The 17575-nt window shown below is 40.3% G+C and overlaps 1 protein-coding gene across 1 annotated transcript in view; it reads right to left on the reverse strand.

Moving 5' to 3' along the window:
• LAMA4 (laminin subunit alpha 4) overlaps nt 1-17575 on the reverse strand; it is a 131027-nt gene that overhangs the window by 1489 nt on the left and 111963 nt on the right. Inside the window, exons 27-35 of the mRNA XM_081829365.1 lie at nt 16243-16425; nt 14720-14873; nt 10306-10493; nt 8916-9105; nt 7984-8139; nt 6558-6717; nt 4776-4906; nt 3598-3691; nt 3020-3139 (exon numbers count right to left, since the gene is read on the reverse strand). Coding sequence (XP_081685491.1) covers nt 3020-3139; nt 3598-3691; nt 4776-4906; nt 6558-6717; nt 7984-8139; nt 8916-9105; nt 10306-10493; nt 14720-14873; nt 16243-16425 — 1376 coding nt within the window. The remainder of the gene's footprint in view (nt 1-3019; nt 3140-3597; nt 3692-4775; nt 4907-6557; nt 6718-7983; nt 8140-8915; nt 9106-10305; nt 10494-14719; nt 14874-16242; nt 16426-17575) is intronic.

A 17575-nucleotide genomic window follows, 5' to 3' on the forward strand; every position in this document is an offset into this window, starting at 1 on the left:
TTGTCTCTAGATCAGTATGACTATATATATTCTTCAAGGCTGCTCAGTGTAATTCATCATTAGAATAAAAATAAGTGAACAGGAACGAGTATAAGGGGCAGAAACATCTATTTCTCCTGCCCATTTTGGAAACTAGTTTTAGAACATGGATTTTGATTCTGTTCAAGCTCACCACCCTGTGGTTCACGGGGAACATCATCTAGAGGAAATAATTTCATATAGAAATTATGGTCTTCGGGGCGCCTGGGTGGCTCAGACGGTTAAGCGTCTGCCTTCGGCTCAGGTCATGATCCCAGGGTCCTGGGATCGAGTTCTGCATCGGGCTCCCTGCTAGGCGGGGAGCCTGCTTCTCTCCCTCTGCCTCTGCCTCTCTCTCTGACTTTCATGAATAAATAAATAAATAAGATTTAAAAAAAAAAAAAGAAAAAAGAAATTATGGTCTTCATAATTCACCACACAATTTATGGTAGGTAGTGGCAATAAAGTGGCCCCAGAACCCTAAGTAACTGATTAATAAAATCAACACATGATTTTAAGAGCAAACGTTCCTCAGGTCAAAAGCTTGACTATATACAGAATAATGCAAGCTTTTCCGTAGAGGAATGATCAAATCTGTGCGTATGTGTGAACTACATTACCTTAAAATTTTTTTTTATTTCTAATTTTGATTTTTAAATTATACAGTAAAATTGACGTTTGGGGAACATAGTTCATTAAATGCATTAACTTTTTATTGATAGAAATAGTATCAGGGTTCTGTGTGATATAAGAGAACTGGTTGAGATTCCAAGGGAATTCAGTGCCTATTATAGTGCCTATTATAAAATTATTTGTACCTAATTTCCTTCAGTTATTCTTTTTCATGCCTCAGTTTCTGATGTGATTTTAGTGGAGTTAATGTTGAACAGCTCAAAATGATGTAATTAATGACATTCATCTTAAATTATAATTGCTTTTGTTCTAGGCTCACTGGCATGGCTCCTAGATGGAATTAAAAGCTGTAACGGTGCAGTGGTTAAGCTCCCCCTGGCCCACTAGTCCCTGTGCGCTGGCTCGTAAGCTAAAATTTGCTGTTCATTATATGTCTCAGGCAGGCTGAACACGGCTTCAGGTACACCTTGCCCACCCAGTCTGCGGCGCTTAACAACTCTTGTAGTGGGAGGTGATGGCAGCGTGTAATGCTGGGACCAGACTCTGAAAACAAAAATCAAAGAGACAAGTATTTGTTTGAATGATAGAGTAAGTGCTCTGGTGCAAAGTAAAGAACAAATGCTGTAAGTTCCATGAAGGAGGGCCATGCTTGTTTTGTCCCTCTCTCGGAGCCTAGCACAGTACTTAACAGACCATAAATGTTTGTTTTCTGTTGAAAGAAGTCACGTTCCCAGGCAGCAAGGAGTGGACTATTTAACTTCCATGAAATCCTCTGGTAAGTGTCACAAAAGGGCTATGCAAACATAGCACATTCTAGAGAGAGAGGGGCATGTGTGTGTCAGTAGAGGTCTGTCTGGGCTGAGTCCTAAAGGTCAATAAGGAATTAAACTGGGAGAAGAGTGGGAGAAGCTGTTCCTCAAAAAGGTACCAGGGGAGGAAAGCAAGAACATTTTTCCAGAAATTGAGGCCCCGTGTGTGATTTAAAGGCCTGGAGCAAGGTGGGCATCGTTGAACGTTGAGAGAACTGCAAGTCCTGGAAAGCGTGGGGAGACCCCAGAGGCAGGGGAAGGAGGGGCCAGAGGATCAAGGACCTTGCTGAATTTGATCCTGTAAGCTCTTGGGAACCTGTGAAATATTTTAAATCATGTTGTGGTTTCCAGGAAGAAAGCAATGTACAGAAATATAAGAACTGAGGTGACGCATCTTCCACACTGCCCACAGGATGTTCCGTGGTGGCCTTTGCTAGAATCCCTTTCAGAACTGAGGCCAGGAGCAGGAGGAGAGGACTGGGGGATGGAGATGGGCGTGGATAGTAGAAGTAAAGAAAAGGAACGTCTCAGATATTTCATCAGGGAGTTACTGTTATTGTCAGTACTAGTATTTGAAAAATTCACATTACAAACAGAGGAATGCTTAGTTGCTACTATTTTGTGAGTACCCAATTTGATCTGTGCTTTCTCTCTCTCTCTTTTTTCTTACTCTCTTAATTGAATTATTACTTGCCTTTACATGGGTCAGTCTAAAATAATCTAGTTAGGGCACAAGGAAAAACCATGCTAAGTTTTTCCTTAAAATCACCACCAAATTCCAGATGTAAAAGCTTGGTTTTCTCCTTCTTATCTCTCTCTGGCTTTAACATTCAGTTTTTCCAAGTTAGTGAAATGTGTGCAACACACACTTTCAACACAGGTCAGGGTTCCTGCTCCAGAGGGTTAAAACAATTGTGGGGGGTCCATAAGAGTCCTTCTGTCACCACCCTGGATTATATACCATTCTTGGCAGATGAGAGCAGCAATGTTACTGATGATGTTTGCAGGATGGCATCTGGGAACCTCTCTTGGGGACTGTCACTACCTCGGAACAAAACAACTTATGGTCTGCAGCTGTTTTCACAATTCAGACTAATCTTGGACAGGGAGAACTGTGGATTCCCTTCTTTCTTAGTAAGGAAGGGGAATATTTATCAGCAAACTTTTAGTCCTCCAAGATTCCCAGATCCTAGAGCAGTATTAGTAAATGAGTTTTCTTTGTGTTAGAGAAAAAAATAGTGTGTGTGTTTCACTACGTGGATGTGAGGATATATAAAGGGAAGAGAGAAAAAAATAAGCATATATGGCAAAGGGAGGGTAGTATCTACCAGGCAGGAGGATGAAGTGTAGTGCTTATGCGTTACTTTGTTTTAATCCTCGAATAAGGAGTCATAATCACCAGTATACTTTTTCCTATGAAAGGACGTTGTATATAAAATCCTTTGAGTTACTAGGTGAATTATGAAAACACATGGCTCCATTCTTAATATTATAATAACAATTGTAAGAACTTACTGGTTTTTGGATTTGGAAACATGTCCCTTTTAAAGAACTCTTACCTGGAACACCTCCAACGAATACAGGCTCCCTGTGATCGACTGGTTTTGGATTCAGGGGTCCAACCACATGGTTCACTTCAGAGTCCACATCCAGCTGAACCACATTGGAATCTCTAATAACTGAAATACCAGGAAAAGACTGGTCATAAATGGCACTGAAGTGATTAATTTTCACATGAAAGAGACTAATTTATAACAGTGATGGCTTTTATTTATTCCAGAATAAACCTCAGACTTTCTTCTATATCATTGAAAATGTCAGTGTCTAACCAAGCAATCCCTGTAACACTTTCCTTTGAAAGGGAGAATATTTAGGATACTCTGTTTTCTTCTTCATAAGTTATGCATTATTTTAAAAAACTCCCGAAGACTATTTTGACAGTATTCAAATTTTCAAATCACATATGGATTCGATATATACAGTAATATTTGATTCTCTTTTCTTGGCCACTTTTAGACTGTCACCCATTCCTATTTTATCATGTAAGTTAGAGTCTGAGTTCTTCCAAGCCATCATTCCACACGTGGGGATGTAGGCTCACTTTATGAAAGAAGCCCAAGACACTCGTTTTTCTTACCTGTAATTCTGTGCCATCTGCCATCACAGAGACTCTGCTTGGGCGTTACTGAGGTGGAAAAGTCTCTGATGCCATTGTTGACTTTCACTAGGACCTGAAAAAGACAGGATACGTTATATAGTTTCATTTTTCCTCATAGAGATAAAACTAGATTTCTTAAATTCACCGCAGAGAAGCAATGCTTTATCTGCAAACAATTAGCTTTGCAATGTGAACGCAAGGGGTCACTCTTCGGTAGGCTATAGACAATAAACTGTTCCTAGGCGAGAGGACAGACTAGTAACAGGAGAGAAGCTGGGGGAGAGGAACAACAAGAGAATAAAATGAATGCCTTTAATTTTTATGGATTGAATGTGTTCTACAAAGCAGGTTAAGGTATTGGTGGGGGGCGTGGACTGTGGAGCCAGACTGCCTGGGTTCATATCCCAGTGCCCCCATCACCTCACCCTGCCTGTTTTCTCACTTGTGAAACCTACCTCACAGAGCCACTGGAGGGCTAACGGAGTCCGTCTGTATTTAGAATAGTACTTGACACACAGTGAGCACGATATAAGGATTTTATCATTATATGGTTTAATAGTACCAGAACTCAAATAAAAATCAGTTCTATTAAGTTAGGGGCAGTAATGAAAACATGCTGCTTTCTCCATAATATTTAGTCGAACACTTCCATGAATATTCTTTGGTCATACTTTTTCAGGATGAAAGTGGTGCTTAATTATAACAATCTTTTTATTTCTAGCAATTGAAAATAATATATATGTGTATATGCATATATGTATATATATACACCTGGTATGCAAATATATTGTAGATAGAAAGATAGATGCTTTAGTGTTTGTTCATTTTGATAGCTGGATGTGTTTGCTGCTCTCATTCGTTTAAAAATGTTTTCTTCCAATTCTTTCATTAAAACCTTTTAATTCCGTTGTTACTGATTTTTTTTTTTTAGCTTTACCACATTTTCATGGCTCTTTGCTCTAATCGAATCAATTCTCAACATAGGAATCTGAATCTAAGTACTGCCTGCATTTAAATTTCATGTGTAGCTTCCCCATTATTTCCCCCCCCCCCCAGGTAGGAAAGACTGATGGAATAACTCTGTGAAGTAAAAATGCTTCCGACCTAGCATTCAAGGGCAGAGAAGACAGACTGTTAAACAGTTTTTAACCCACTACCTGCCCCTTCTTCATGTGAACATTTAGGTACTCTCCGTTGACACTGTGGCCATGAACAAGGGTTCCGGAACTGCTTCTGGGACGGACTTCAAATGCAATCTCAAACTTCAGTCCAATATTGAAAGACTCATCTGTGGAGAGAAATATTAGCTCTTAAGAGCAGCAGCCTAAATTTTGTAACCGTGGTGTGATTTCGTAATTATACATTTTTATATTCATTTTTTGAAAGCGTGACACCTTTTTTAATAGACAAGCCGCAAGTGGCATTTCCCACGTCAGACACAGGGTGGAAAGCTCCCGGAGGGTCTGAGATAACTAGCACACCACTCCAGCGGTGGGCCGTGGGGTGGGGACAGCACGCCGAAAAGGTGCCGTGGCCTCTTTTCTCAGGGGAGGAGAAACCGATTACAACCAGAAGGACCGTTTACTATTTCACAAGCGAGGAGGAGAAAAGAGCAACCTGGGCAGAGGAAGAAGTCTGAACACGAGTGTGGAGGCCGGGACATTGGGAGAGCACTGTGGAGGCCAGCGCGGCTGGACCAGGGCAAAGCGAGGCCCGCGAGTGAGGAAGGCCACAGGAGAAGGGCGCGCCTGCTCAAGTATGGGAGGTAGACTTTATTTTGCCGTCACTGAGCAAGGGAGCTGACTTGATCCAATCTGTATCTTAAAATTAAGTCTTAATAAAGATCACTGGTGTCAATGCCGCAGAGCATTTCAGAGGCTCTTGCCATGATGCCGGAAAATGAATTCTTACTGAGAAGGGCCGTGCTCACTCCAGGAGCCGCGTTGCAAACCTGGGCATCCTGATAATATTCACTTGACATGTCTCCTTATCAATGACTTTTTAATTTTTCCTGCTATTAGTTAATGTTTATGGAGAACATAAATTGTGCAGGTTGCTATGCATTTCAAGCTGTCCGAGGCTTTGAGTTCTTATCGCTGAAATCCAATGAGAGGCTGAGAGATAGGAGCGTAGGTGCTTTATTGTGGATAAAGGAGGAGAAAGGAAAGTAAAATCATGAGCTAGACAAAGAGAGGAAAGATGACCTCCGGTATTCTATTGGACATGGGGGCGGTTTGGGAAGCTACGCTTGACTGCATTGTCATGTCTTTATTCAGGGGATGTTGAGGGTTCCAATCCTGATGCCTTCCTCATACCTAATGTTTGCTCTATAGAGTATTTGTTGGAATGGCTTGGGTGGTGATTGTGTATAGTCTGTTAGGACTTTGTGTATTTATTTTTAGAACTATTATGTTCCATTACTTGGCATAGGGACTGACATGCCAGACGCATACAATAAAAACTTGGTTGAATGGAATGAGAGAGTAATAGTTAAGGAGAATACAAGTCCAGAAATACAATTTCTGAAGGATGGGGCAGCAGAGCAAAGGGAGGGAGGGGAACTTGCTTTGGGAGGGACAACGGATCACTCTAAGAGGGAGCAGAGAAAGACAAGAGCAGGGTGGCTCAGAGCTGACACAGATTAGACCACAGAGCAGCACCGGAAATCCTAAAAGGGCCAAGATGGGCTACATCTATACCAGAGGGGTGGCAGCTGTGGAGAAGCTCTGGTCAGGGAAAGCAAACAGGGATGGGCACGCCTGCCTGGTTGGGCGTGGCAGGAGGGGACAAAGGGGATCCCCCGGAAAGAAGCCATTTTCTAGGGCTGAGTGAGTTTGGCATTCTGACGTTTTAACTCTCAGCCCAATTTCCCTGTCAGCCACCCCCAGGAAAGAAGTATTTATTTCATGATTCATGTTTTGTGCAGAAGTCACTGTTACCTAGAACCACGTATCCTCCTTCTGTTGAAAAGTAGGTCCCTGTTTCCATTGGACCTTCAAAACAAGGGGTCACGCTGAATGTCTGAGAAGCAGAGGTGATGGACGCCCCGTTGAGCTGAAGATTGCCGAGACAGCCACTGAAACTGTAGACTGAGTTGATCTGAGGGAAGAAGACATTTCTTAAAATCCATTTTCTCAACATGCACGGGTGCGCACCAAAGGGAAACAAAACGAAGGGATTCGAGTCCTGAGAGAAACGATGCAGTCCCCTGTCTTATTTATCTAGCTGCCTGAAGGGTCAGTTGTTTTCCAGGTAGTTGCTGCTTTAATGAGTTCTTTGAAGCTGGGATTTTGTATTTGATGTCAGCCCGCAGTAATTAGCTATGAACATTTTTACATACACTATGACAAATAAGTTGCAGCTATGGTTTTGAAATTAAATATTAGAACTATCCTTGTTTGTTTTCCTTCAAGAATGACAGCAGGCCCCCAAATCACCTAATGCTGATGAGGGCTAGCGAAGTTCTTAACCGTTAAATCTACCATGGTTAAATAAACAGCAGAGAGTTTGCATTTCTGGCTCCATTAACTGATCTTGTGGTTGAACATTTATCATACCTCAGGATGTGAAACTTGGGCCTCTTCAGACAACTGATTTCACACTGCTTTGGAAACCTTTCTTTTAAAGGAGTTGTCATGAAATTGGGGCTACTTGCCTAAAATCTCATTATAACATGCACTCCCCCTTTTTTTGCTTTATCCACATATATTAGGGAATCTTAGAAATGCATCAGTTCTTTCGTGCTGAAGTCAAATCTATATTTATGTTAAGAAAGATTTAGTCCTTTGATGCATTCCCTTTATTGCTAAATATTTTTGTAAAGGTGTAATATTATTAATTTTTAAAGTACAAAAGTAACATGCTTTTTACTATAACCCCCACTTCTCCCCTCCCCCCAGGGGTAACCACACTTCCTTGCACATTTACAAATCGTGTGTGTGTGTGTATGTATGTAGGAAACAAAAATGAAATCATAGTCTACAGAATGGCCCCAAAGTTTTTTGTCACTCAATGATATATAATGGAATGACATTCTTTCTTCTATTTTTTTTGTATTTTTTACACTAAAATCATGTGCACTTGCTGAACAAATAAGCATCTCCTTGAGACATAACTTCTCATGACAGTTTAGACCTCTGAAACTGTTTCATCTCATCTCTACCTTAGAATCAAAAGATCCCTCCTGACTTTGTAATGCCAGAGGACAGACAGACATCCCCTGGGGCAATACTCACTTTGATAGCCTATATCCAGCGAAACTACAGTTCTATTCTTGCCAGTTTGCTGATGGTATAGCGAGGTCCTGGATTAAATAGTCTTCTGGCTCTAAAAGCCAGTGGCTCGACCTGGTCATGCCTGGCTTACCTGGACATTTTTCACGGCCCTTCCAGGAGCCACACCTCCCAAATAAATAGGACCCTTGATGTTCCAGGCAGCTCCACTAGGAGGAAGACTCTCTTCTAGGACTCGAAGGCCATCAATGATCAGTCGGCCACTGCTCTTTTCCCGAATAAATATCACCTGGATGGAGAGAAGGACAACAGCCCATGTCAAGTGCATCCCAAGATTCGGGGGAAGGCTCGGGTGCCTCTTCTCCAAACTTCGCTATTGCAGTACTGTGGAAAATCTGCAGAAGTTCTTTAAAAAAACTGATCCTTTCTCTGAAGGTCAAGAGATTGTTTTTTCCTTTAAAGCTTGATTTAAAAGCTACAGGCTTAATTTCTGGATACAGCTTACATGTATTTAGTAGAGTTCTCAATGAAGTTCTTGGCAGGTGGCCAGCCCACTTGGTTTCTCCCTCTCCTAAATTTATGGTGATTAATGCATCTTATGTTTCTTACTCTTTCCATTATGTAACACTGATTTGCTTCAATATTTAGATATTCTCCCTGTGGTATCCTAGCTTCCTAACAGATTTTTTCTTCACTTTGTATCTTCCATGGCTTAGCCTATAAAAGACACCCAGCAATTGTTGTTGAAATTTAGAAACTCACAGGCAGTGGGAAAACAAGTGAAAAATTGTTAGAAATTAAACTTCAGGTTATGTTTGCCATTGGCCCTTTGGTGAAAATAATTACACTAAAAAAAATTACATGCAGCCTGTATCTCTTTTTAAATAATATGCTTCAAGATTTTTATAAGGAATTAAAAAATTTTTCTCAAAATTGAACTCTGAGCATATGGCAACAGAATTTTAAAATGGGTGTTTCTAGAGAGACCAATAGTGGGCATTAATGTCAGTCCATTTGACAATTGTGACTATTTGCTGGTAATACTCTTCTCTGCCTTCAACTCACATCATGCCACAATCCATCATTGTATTTCTCTTGGCTTCTAATCTTCAGTTTCTTGTGGCCAACATTAAACATGAAAACCAAACGGCCGTGGGCTAAGAATAGAGTCATGAAGTCATTCTCTTCTTGATCTGAGACATAGAAAATCATCCCATGGGAGGAACGAGTTTTCAGACGAATGGAGAACTGAGATCTGGTAAAGGAAAAGAAAAAGCTTACTATCCATAAAATGAGACTGAGGGCTATCTCTAGTTTCCCACAGCAACATGGTGTAAGGAAGAATGAGTAGCCATTCTATCGAATCCCAAGCAGCATTACTTCTCATTATACCTTAGTATTATTTATGAATATTGGGAAAGCATGACTAACTCAAAAATGTAAATCTTTCCCTACTTCTTTATAGAGCAGGGCTACATTCCACATTTAAGGAAGCATTGTTTCACTTAAGGATCATAACGTGTCTTGCTTTGAAAATATGGTTGCACTGAGTTTGTTCATGAGGACAAAATACTAGTCCGTAATTAACGTGCATATAGAAGTTTGCATAGAAACAATATGATTTGTGTGCTATCTAAAATACAGGTTCAACTTGTCTTTCCCAGGAAAAATTAATCAGTAGATATCACAGGCCAAAAATAGCCATCAGAATGTGTAGGAATTAAACAACACCTTCTAAGCATTTAGCTCCAGGCCATATAGATAAGATACATTTATTAGGCTAATTTCTAGTTTGATTTAACTCTAAATTCTTCCCAGTGAATACAAAATACTGATACTACCTGTTGGCAAATAGCAAATTAGAAAGCATTAGAGGTCACTTACTGACTCTACGGATGTTTGAAAGAGATATAAGACCTATATAAGAATATTTGGGTGCTGACACTAGAAAAAGAAATCTTCAAAGTGCTAAGTAACCTGGAGATTTGCAGAATACTGGGAAGAGGTGCTGGGTTTTACGGATAGCTTGAGGGCTAGCTGAGATACAAGTGGTTTTTGTGTTTTTAGTGTCCTTATTAACCTTCCAGCGGTTCAGAGGCACCCCCATTTTCAATTCGAAAGCAATTTATATGGGGGGAAGGAAGGTAATATCAAGGTTAGATGACTCATTTGAAATGTGCCCCATGTTCCTTTCTTTGATTGCCTTTCCTTTTTGATAAAAATACAGCAAACTCCTAGGAGACTGCTGTTTTATGCGTCTTACTTTTGGGAAGAAAGTCGCAGAGAATGTAATATATTGGAAAGTAAGAATCGTAGACTATTTAACATTTATTTTGGTGATAAAATAATAGGATTAAGCGGCACAGAAAGGAAAGATCACAGGAAAAAGATGGCATGTGGCAAATTAAGTCCAGCCATGGCCTAAAGTTTCTGGAAGGATAGTGTGTTACTTTACTTTTCACCAAAATCTCCTTTTAAGTGTTCAAACTCTTGGCGGCTGTTGGCTGTCCCTCCATACTGATAGGCGTGCTCTATTGCTCTAGGACTGTTGGAAAGGTGGCAGTAAGAATCCCTTGGAACATTCCTCTCTGGGAACTTCAGGCTGGCAGGATCCCCCGAAGGTGCATCTTTACTTTTCTCTCCCTGTAAGAATAGGAAATAAATCATATTAAGGGATAAAACTGATATACTAGTAGCAAGCGTTCCTTTGTGATTTCTTTATCATTAATAACAATAAAAATAAAATAATACTGAAAGTGTATATTAATTGTGCATTTTCCATTCATGAAATATTAGGCCCCTCTCTTTCCTTAAGCAGATGACAGCAGGAGCTGTAGTATTAAAAAAACAAACAAACAAATGAAAACACAGTATGTTAACAAATCCAAAATTCTAGTCTGTGATAGTAGAGCAGAGCTAACCTGAAGCCACAGGGATAACTGTTCTATCATTTAAATTAAATGCACATCTTAGCCAATGGTGACAAATGGTAATATTGACAATAAAATAACCCTGCGGAATCAATCAATAAAACCCTCATATCATAGACAACAATATTTCTTTAACACACCATTGTTATTTATATAGGCTGTTACTAACATACTTAGTAATAACACCTTCGAAATATTTAAGGATATTTTTGGTGATAAGTAGTAAACTTTTATGTGACAGGATATAGAACAGTTACCTTGTGCTCCTAAAATTGCACTGCTGATTTTAAAATTAAGAGCTTTGAGACTATAGGCTAATATTTCATGGTTACTTAGTTAATTTTTGAAGCAAAATTAAAGTAAATGCAAATAAATCTGATCATCCCGTCGTTGTATTCATTTATCCAAGCAAATATTTATTGAATACCTACTAGGTAAAAACGACGTGGAAGGAAATGAGTATTTCTGCATGCGCTCCACGGGCAGTGTGTGATGGGGAAGAGAAAGGTGAGTGAAAGGTGAGTTTCTTTTTTTTAAGGAACTGAAAATTGATTTGGAAAAACAGGCAAGTAAATAGCAAACTGGAAGACAGGCTGTTGCCAGACAGAAATGACCTTTGATGACTTGCTGGAGGATGGGGTTTTGTTTTTCAGGAGGGTGGGGGTGACAGATTGGTGGGGAGTTAGGGACAGTCCCCAACTCTGGCGGCTCCTCTTTCTTTCCATTGCTATGGAGAGGATCTCACTGTTTCTCAGCCAGCGGATCCACTTCGCTATGGGAAGATAGCAACTGTGAATCAACTGCAGGGCTCAGCAAAGCTGGGGGCTACTGGACTACGAGGTCTCCGTGACCAGCCCTGCCTTCCTCTGCTTCCGTGTGGGAATCCATAGACTAGGACATGCCTCTTGTGTGCTGCAGAAAGTAATAAACTCTGGTATATTTATATGTGGCAACCACTCTAAATCCTCTGTGGATATATGCTCTGAATAATAATAATAATAATAAAAGTTATAATTTAATTACTTCACTACCATATAACACAGAGACTCAGTTTACTATCCTAGAATAGCTGTATATGTGGGATTCTGAACCCTACGAGACTCTGACTTTACCAGTGTATTTTTTTTCTCTGAGGGTCTGTTTCTTTGTTTTTCTTTCTTTCTTTTTTTTAAGATTTATTTATTTGAGAGAGAGAGAGTGAGCACAAGCAGAGGGAGGGGTAGAGGGAGAGAGGGAAGCATGCTCCCCGCTGAGCAGGGAGCCCAAAGCAGGAGTTGATCCCAGGACTCTGAGATCATGACCTGAGCTGAAGGCAGAGGCTTAACCGACTGAGCCACCCAGGCACCCTCTGGGGGTCTGTTTCAATGCAGTATGATTCTTTTGTTTCACATAACAGCCAAATTAGTTGAGCTACTTAAGCAAAAGAGGGCAATACGTTATAAGGATATGGGAGTATCTTACACAATCCAAGGGAAGATAGTACAGTATAGCGGGGTTCTACCAGGGGCAAGAATCAGGAATTGCAAAGCTAGGAAGAATCGAGGCACTCCTTTTCCAAATGTTTCTGGTATCTCAGCTTTGTTTTCCTCAGACTGCTTTCATTTTTCTTTCTCTGCAGGACAGCTTTCTGCCTTTTTCTCTTTCTACATAGCAGGTTTCTTTCTCTGTACATGATTAACATAGAGCACTTAGGCTTACATGTTTTCCATTCAATGACCAGTCTAGACTAGTGTCTCTGGGTTCTAAGTTTCTAAGGAAGGGAATCTGATAGCCCAGCTTAGTTCACATGATCTACCCTGGTCCAAACATCTATATCCAGGTAGATGAGGTCACATACCTAAAATACTGGGCTTGCCCTGTGTGTAGGGAATCAATTCTCAAAAAAGGGAGTGGTTGGCTGGATACCCCAGAATGATGTCTATTATAATATATAAAATCTTCATTATCACATGAAACACCACATGAGAAACTATGTCCCTAATTAAATTTAAAAACATAAAAATTATGAAAAATTTCCAGGCTAGAACATAGGTGGTAAGACAGGTATTATGTACTCATGGGGGGAGTAGAAATCAGAGTTCCTTTTTTGGAAAGTAGTTTGCCCTGACCCACTAAGTTTATCTCTAAGAATAGTTTGTAAAGATTTATTCAGCAATGCAATCAAAGACTAATGTATAATGATCTTCACCCATGAAGGGAGAAAACTGGAAAGCACTGAAAGTCTATTAATGGTTAAATAAATTAAAATATACACATAAAATGAAATATTAGGAAGTTACTATGAAAATAAATTATTATAAGCCCAAATTGCTATGAATCGGCCTTGATAAAAATTTACACCAGCGGCCACACATTTTTCTGGGTAGCTAGTCCATTAGATTGGCAAAATTATAAAAATTTGATCATAACCAGTGTTAGCAATTGTGAGGGACAATAGGTTCTTTCAAATGCTGTTCACAGGAGTGTAAATGAGTATTGCCTCAATATTGACAATGCACATTCCCTCAAGCCAAGCAATTCTACTTTTAGGAACTGATCCACCAGAAACATTCACAAGGTTCTACAGAGATCTAATGGCTAATATTCATTGAATGTTTTGCTCTATGCCAGGCTTCTAGGGCATTTCATGCATCAACTCATTTAATCTTTATACCAACCCTATGATGCAGATAGCTAAATACGTATTAAACACCTATTATGTGCATTGTTCTAGGCTCTTAGGACACATCAGTGAGCAAATAAAAAAAAGGGAGTTTGAATTCTAGCAGAGGAAATAGAGAGTAAATGCCAAACATAAGAAATACAGTCTATAATAAATTAAAATGTGAAAAGTGCTATGGAAAAGAGAACAACTAGGAAAGGCAAAGGAGATGGGTAGTACTGGGGGAGGGCAGGAGGCCGCTGTGGTACTAATTAGGGGGTTAAGGCAGACCTCACAGAACACTCGAAGGCTGGGCAATCCTGGAAGGAAGAGCCATTCCTGCAGATGTTTGGGGGAAGAGTGGTCCAGGCAGAAAGAAAGATCTTAGGGCAGCAGTGCACATGGCTTGTGCTATTGTGGGCAGAAGAGTGAGTGAGGGAAAGGGGCCCGGATAATATAGAGCCTCTTATGACATCGTAGGGACTGGAGCTTTTCTTCTGAGTGCAGTGTGAGGGGTTCGCTTTGAGCAGGGGAGTACCACCATGTGACCTATGTATAAGCATGTGGCTGTTGCCTGGGGGACAGAGTGTCAGAGGCCCGTTGGGAGCCTCTGCCAGGGCTCAGGTGGGAGACGGCGGTGGCCTGGATCAGGGTGGGAGGAGCGGCATCTCAGTGCCTTGTTAAAATTGGACCAGGAAGATGGGTGGGGAGGATTAGCCTGAAAGAGTGGGAAGGAATTGAAAGTTTCATCTGTAATGAAGGCCGCTAATGTACGTGCTGGAGGTAAATGAATGAGAAAAAAACAGTAGTCAGGGAATGCAGTTTAAGAACTCAAGATTTTGTTGGTGGAGCAGCTCTAGTTGATGCCACGGATCAGCCGTGCCTATGAGTGGTTGAAGTGAAGGTCAAGGAAGGAGGGGAAAACAGAATGAGATCAGAAACTTTAATAATTTCCAGGCCTGTGACAGAAGCCCGAGATCGTTACACAAAAGCAAGTGATACTGAGAATTACAGTACTAAATAATACATATTATATATACAAATGGTTGAGTATGGAGCAATTTCAACCATTGTCATGAAAAGCACTGGGCAGTATGGAATAAAAGCTGACTCAAACTGTTTCTTTGGGAATAAAGATTGATACACCAAACTGATAACAATATCAGATACTAGAAGAATCCCACCTTTCATATGTACACACAGTTGCAAACTGGAGTGAATTTTATGAAGCATCAGTGTCTAGATGTGTGCATGGAATGTGAGGGCAGTTGAGAATCTGGCACAGCATTATCATTTACCTTTTTATTCTGACTTGTTTTAGGCTTTGAGGAATTCTTCCTTTTTTTGTAGAGGAGGAACAAAGGCGAAGACTCAATAGGACACTCATAAAGAGAAGTGTGGACCTTTTCCAAATATCGCTGGAAATCTTCGACCTCCACATCTCTATCCAACCTGTGTAGCAGAGGGGAAAAAAAAACCTTAAAATGTTGTTCAGAATTACATGATGAAAACTACGGAAGTGGAAGAATTTGGCAATTAAAATTGTGTGTGTGTGTGCGTGATGGGTCTGTATCTATCAACCACTATCTTAAGGAGAACCTTTTACACGACCATTTAACAATTCATGGATAATTTTGCCTGGCAGCAGCCCATTCTGACAGACAAACATCTTTTCCCTCACCACACTCTGGATGATTGGTACCGCCTCCGTGTTACTCGATATGTATTAAGTTTCTCCCTTGCTTGCTCTTGTACTCAGGGAGCATTTACTGTCTTTGTTAAGGACCTAGATTAATGGTTTTGTTTAAAGTGATGCATTAAGAAGAATTTCTTAAACCTCTAACAAGGATTTGGGTATGTTACTTTGTGTTACACCATTAGTAAGTACAGATATAATTGCATCTAATATTTATAGCTTGCTGTATGCCAGGTACTTTATGCACATTATCTCATTAAATCGTCATAACAAGGAGGCAGGCATTATTATTATCTGCATTTGGGCAGAGAAGAAACGAAGTTTGACTTAGCCAAGGGCATACAGAAATTTTTATTTATTTATTTATTAACTGCTTTATTTGAATAACAGATTATTTGGGGGTAAGTCCAGGTGAACCTCTGAAGTTAGGACTGTTCTGGGTCTTTCATGTGCTTGCAAAAGTCCAGCCCCCAGTTTGGGGAATGCCCAGCCCAGGAGTTCTTTGAGGCAGAATTGGAATGAGACAGTTGCATTAAGGCATGTAGAGGTTTGTCTGATGGCCAAGGTGTATGGTATATTTTCAGAAGGGGGGCTAGACAGGAGGAAAAGAAAATGGGATCCCTAAAGTAAGTCTCCGTGGAGAAGTCTTGAAGGATGGTCCAGTCTCTGCAGCAAGGCTTGGATGATGCAGGGAGTAGATGGTTTTTTTTTTTAAATTTTTTATTGTTATGTTAATCACCATACATTACATCATTAGTTTTTGATGTAGTGTTCCATGATTCATTGTTTGCGTATAACACCCAGTGCTCCATGCAGAACGTGCCCTCTTTAATACCCATCACCGGGCTAACCCATCCTCCCACCCCCCCTCCCCTCTAGAACCCTCAGTTTGTTTTTCAGAGTCCATCGTCTCTCATAGAGGGCATACAGAAATTTAAAGGCACGAAACCTACACACAAATCTAAGTATGTCAGTTGCTCAAGCACATGCAAGCTTTAATTACTACCCTCTATTGCTTCTCATAAATTTCACAGTTCTCAGTTTTAATAATGTAAACATTTTCATTATTGACTTGATTTTTTTTTTATCAATCATGCAGACTTATGAATAATAAAAATATCCTACCTGGTAAAGTAGGCATTACTTATACAGCCAGTGAAATTAGCATACTGGGGACTGATGGGTGAGCCACCGAAGTAAAACTTCCTTTCACCGGCTTGTGTCTGTTCCACTTTCCCTTTTGTAGGGTTCTTACTCCCAAGTCTGCTCTTGTCTACTATCAGTTCATATCTGCAAAGGAAAAAGCTTCTTTACACACCACACTGCTAATCTTTTACCTGGAGTTCCATTCTAGGTTGCAGGTTTTCTCATGGAATTGACATAGAACATTCTGGCTAGTGAAAAGATAACAATTTGCCGGACTCTTCATGAGGTCCGGGATAAAATAGGTGAATATATTTTTTTAAGATTTTATTTATTTGATAGAGAGAGCGAGAGAGCACAAGTGGGGGGAGCAGTAGAAGGAGAGGGAGAAGCAGGCTCCCCGCTGTGTAGGGGCCCTGGGTCCATGATCTGAGCCGAAGGCAGATGCTTAACCATCTGAGCCACCCAGGTGCCCCAGGTGAATATTTTTATATGCAGAAAAGACTCTCCAAACCCCTAAAAACAAGAAGCTCAGCTGATTAATTACCAGCATTTTTTTTTTTTTTTTGGTGGAAAAAGCAGAATGTAACTCATGGTGATTATTTAATCACATTTGGGGAGCCTGTTTTCATTGTCAAGCATATGGACTGGTTTTGAGCATAATTGGAAATGGAGTCTAGAAAGGCTGATTAATGTGTTTTTTTGTAATGGGAGGGCTCCACAAAAGTGGACATAGAATAGCGGCTGCCTACAACAGAAATTTCTTTCTTTTTTTTTTTTTTTTTAAAGATTTTATTTATTTATCTGAGAGAGAGAATGGGAGACAGAGAGCATGAGAGGGGAAGGGTCAGAGGGAGAAGAAGACCCCCCGCTGAGCAGGGAGCCCGATGTGGGACTCGATCCTGGGACTCCAGGATCATGACCCGAGCCGAAGGCAGTTGCTTAACCAACTGAGCCACCCAGGCGCCCAGAAATTTATTTCTTATTCCAGAAATCTTTCTTCTTATGAAAAAGAAATTCAGTATTATGTATTTAAAAAATAAAGCTAGAGCTTTTAAAATATGGTCATAAATGTAGAGTTCTCAGTTGCTTAATTAAAAATCGAAATGAAACCAATGTTTGAGGATCTCCTTCTATGTGCAAAACACTGCACTCCATTCAGTAAGTACTATGTGTAGGCACTTCCCTCAAGAAGGTTTGTAGCCTTGGAAAAAACCCTTTATATTCCTGTTAAGTAATTATATAGTGATTTATCTCTTGAAAATTAATAGCAACTTCTTTTTAAAAGAAGGTTGTTCTCTCTACCATTTTTTTT

The sequence above is a fragment of the Leptonychotes weddellii genome, chromosome 8 (genome assembly GCF_054177405.1).
Source record: "Leptonychotes weddellii isolate Sample4059 chromosome 8, ASM5417740v2, whole genome shotgun sequence".
NCBI classification, from domain to species: Eukaryota; Metazoa; Chordata; class Mammalia; order Carnivora; family Phocidae; genus Leptonychotes; species Leptonychotes weddellii.